The 4,235-nt window shown below is 35.0% G+C and overlaps 1 protein-coding gene across 3 annotated transcripts in view; it reads left to right on the forward strand.

Annotated features, from left to right (window-relative positions):
* The first annotated feature begins 276 nt into the window (after positions 1–276).
* Positions 277–4,235, forward strand: part of LOC106873811 (breakpoint cluster region protein) — a 54,835-nt gene continuing 50,876 nt past the window's right edge. For all 3 annotated transcript variants that reach the window (XM_014921323.2, XM_052968885.1, XM_052968884.1), the window contains exons 1-2: positions 277–382; positions 986–1,038. In XM_014921323.2, coding sequence (XP_014776809.2) covers positions 292–382; positions 986–1,038 — 144 coding nt within the window. In that variant the 5' untranslated portion in view covers positions 277–291. The remainder of the gene's footprint in view (positions 383–985; positions 1,039–4,235) is intronic.

Raw genomic sequence — 4,235 nt, forward strand, 5'->3', positions numbered from 1 at the left:
TCAGAGTGGTTGGTGTTAGGAAGGGCATCCAGCCATAGAAACCATGTCAAAACAAACTAGAGCCTGGTGCAGCCTTCGAGCTTGCCAGCCTTGATTGAACTGTCTAACACATGCCAGCATGGACAAGAGTTGTTAAATGATAATGATGATGATGTACTGGTCAACCAGACCCTATAATGGAAGACATAACTATGTTGTTATGAAGTGTATTTCTTAACCACGCAGTCATACTTGCTCTTTGGAAGGCTATCATTTAATGTTATAGTATCCCTTCATTTCAGTGTTTGATGTATGATTTATAGAGAACTAATCTGTCCTTGTTTTTGTCTTCCATTTCAGGAAGCATACTCAGTCTCTGACAAAGAGAAAATTAACCTTATAAGTAAGTACAATTTTTTTAACATTTGTGGATCTCATATATTTAACATTAATGTGGACAGGACAGCAACGGAGCTTCTACAAGGTTACACAGCTTGCTGATATAGCAGAGAAATATCCATCAAATTACAACCTAACATCTTCAGAAATGTGGGATGAAAACATTAGCTTATACACTTCTTGCAGAAATACCTTTAATCATGTATTTATTCAATTAAATCATCAACAACAACAATACTCACCTGGCTTGGACAATTGACTATATTCAGACATTTGTATGTGGTGTTGGAGACTGTGTTTTATGAAGGGATGATCTTTGTAATAACTCCATTAATTTAATGTGAATAACTCTACTTCTCAGTCACACAGCTATTCCTGAGCTTATGTGGAAAATTACCATACACTTGTATCTGCGTAATCTATATTTATATCATTATTTATGCCCTGTCTTCACTAACATATTCTATTATCTTTGTTCTATGTTCCATAAATATATATTTTTTAAAATATAAACATAGATATATTTATATTCAATATTATTTTTATAAATATTTTTTTTAGCTGAGGTATTTATGAATATATCAATATATTTCTCTCTAATTTTCAGCCCTTCTCCAGAAACCCATAGGTCAACTTCAACAGAATGCTTCATTTATACAGGTAAACACTTTGTATTTTATTCTGAATTTTTTTTGTACTTAACCAATTAATTAAACACTCTCTCTTTTGTGCTTATAGACAATTATGTAAATAATCATTAAACTCTTGTGCAGTACTAGGTTTTTGTCTGTTATGATGTCTTGAATTTACTAATGTTTTTCTATATATTGCCATGCAAACTCTTTTATAATTCCAAAACTCTGTAAGGTTAAACTAAGTTGGTTCTTATATTGTAGATTATTTGAGAAACCTACTTATGCTCAAGACAAGATAGTGTAACTATAATGAAAATGTCGTAATGATCTATTAAATATTTTGCTTTCCTTGTTTCTTTTAAAGAAAAAAAAATTGGAAACTTGTTGATCTAGAGTTTTTATTGGCTTTGGTAAAATAGTATTGTTGATGGAAGTAGCTCTTCTGCAGGAGAGGTAGCTCTCCTATAGCATGAAGGTAGAGGTGGCTGATTGAACTTGAGATTAAATACATCAATACATCAACTATAATTCTCATTGTAGATAGATGAAATATCAATTTGATCTCTGAGTTGGAATTCATGACTGTATACTATTCTTTAGTTTTTCTATTACCCAATTTCTATTACACGCATAATTGTCTTGTCTGTCTCAAGCATTTGTCCCAGTTTGATGTTTGAATAAAGTATCATTGCTGCATTGATAGATTGTATTACTTATGTAACAAGACTTTTTGTTGCTTTGCAAATGAAGAGGTTAGTTGGGGTTAAATATTACAAAATGTTGAATCATTATAATAAAATATTGCTTTACCCAACTTAATAGAGAAATTAGAATTGGTTGTTAGGATCAACTAAGTCTGCATTTCAAACAACTTGTTTGCATTGTTCTAAACAAATAATTTAGTTTTTCAGTAATCCTTTTTAAATGTAATATCCTTTCTACTGTTGGCATAAGGCCTGGAATTTTGGGGGTGGGTGAAAATCAATAATGTCAACCCCAGTGCTTAACTAGTACTTGCTTTATTGATCCTGAAAGCATGAAAGGGAAAGCCAACCTCCATGAAATTTGACCTCAGAAGATAAAGATGAATGAAATGCTACTAAGCATTTTCCTTGACATGCTAATGATTCTGCCAGCTCACTACCTTCTTTGTAAATGTAATACAAAAATTATTAAAAAAGGACGTGCTGAAAATTTTACATTAAACATTAATAGATACTTGCAGTACCCTTCAAAATTCCATGGTTATTTGAAAGCCTATAAATTTTTAGAAATTTATAGAGAATCATTTAATACATAATTTCTTTTGAAATTGTATTTTTCTAAAACTCTGAGTCTTAAATGAGAAGTTCACATAGGTAGTGCTGAAGGTACATTCTTAGGAGGGAACTTCTTTGAAAACTATGTTATAATAATTCTGTATGTTCCTCTGTCAGTTTGCTCATCTGTAATGCTTCCACGTGATTAGTTGAAGATGGGGGAGGGAAGAGAGGGAGGGGTGATGGTGAGTGAAACGTTTTTTTTTTTTAAACTAAGTTCTTCTCCTCCATTTCTTAGTCCATCTGTAACACTTTCATGTGATTAGTTGAAGGGAAAGGCAAAGATTGAAAGAAAAAGGAGAGAGAAAAAGAGGGTAAGGTGAAGAGTGGAAGAGAAGGAGGTAGAGTGCTGTGTATTAAGTCTATAAAATTGTTCATAAAGTACATAAAGTGTATATATAAAGTGCATTAAGTAATCATCATATTCCAATTTCCTTCACTTTTCAATGATTAGCAGATGAGCAACTGTCTTTTGATACAGACACAAGACAGGCTACACTTTCAAGTTTCTTGCATAAAGTTTACCATTAATTCCATGAAATATTCACAGATCCCACTAGTATTATTTATTATATACATTTGCTACCTATTATTTTTATATCAAAAAGTGAACAATCTTAACTATAGGACTAAAAGACATAATCTATCAATAATATTATTTTGCCATGACATGGCTACATTGATAAAACTTTAACGGATCGTAATATGTTATATTCATCCTATTTTCATATCTGAGAAAAGTGCATATAGTTGGACCTGAGTCCACAGTCCAGTGAATGAAGTACTGTTCCAGTTGATCCGATCAATGGAACAGCCAGCTTGTGAAATTAACATTTGAGTGGTTGAACACTCCACAGACATGTGTACTCTTAATGTAGTTCTCAGGGAGATTCAGCATGACACAGTGTATGACAAGGCTGGCCCTTTGAAATACAGGTACAACAGAAACAGGAAGAAAGAGTGAGAGAAAGTTGTGGTGAAAGAGTACACCCACTGCCGGAGCCTCGTGGAGCTTTAGGTGTTTTCACTCAATAAACACAACACCCAATCTGAGAATTGAAACCGTGATCCCACAACTGCAAGTCCACTGACCTAACCACTGTGCCATTGCACCTCCACACACACATATGTAAATCATCATCATCATCATCATCATCATCGTTTAACGTCCGCTTTCCATGCTAGCATGGGTTGGACGATTTGACTGAGGACTGGTGAAACCGGATGGCAACACCAGGCTCCAGTCTGATTTGGCAGAGTTTCTACAGCTGGATGCCCTTCCTAACGCCAACCACTCAGAGAGTGTAGTGGGTGCTTTTAGCAAATGTGTGGAAGAGGTAGACTCAAGAAGACATAAGATGAAGTGGTGAAAAAAGGATTTTAAGACATTAGGCCCCAGAGAGGGAATAACAAGGAATCAAGACTTTTGGTGGTTTGCTGTGCTTGGGAAAACATGTCAAGCTAACTGAAATCATGGTTTTCCTTGCATACAGGCATATCCCCCCTCTTTAGTGGAGTGACCCTAATCTTGCAGGTTTGTAGATGCTAGTGACATGTAAAATCACCTGTGCTAGTGTTGTGTAAAGGCACCCAGTACAGTCTGTAAAGTAGTTGGCATTGGGAAGGGCATCCAGCTGTAGAAACTATGCTAAAACAGACATGAAGCCTGGGCAGCTCTTCAGCTGGCCAACTCCTGTCAAACCGTCCAGTCCATACCAGCATGGAAAAAACAGACATTACATGTTGATGAGGACAATGATGATAAATATATATATATATATATATATATATATAACGTGAGAGAGTTAGGGGTTGGGGGTTCAACCCACTAAGGGATAGTATCTATCCAGTATACTGCTGGGAGGGTACCCAATTATTGCTACACTAGTGCTATACTAAGTGC

This window comes from Octopus bimaculoides, chromosome 6 (genome assembly GCF_001194135.2).
Source record: "Octopus bimaculoides isolate UCB-OBI-ISO-001 chromosome 6, ASM119413v2, whole genome shotgun sequence".
Classification (NCBI taxonomy): domain Eukaryota; kingdom Metazoa; phylum Mollusca; class Cephalopoda; order Octopoda; family Octopodidae; genus Octopus; species Octopus bimaculoides.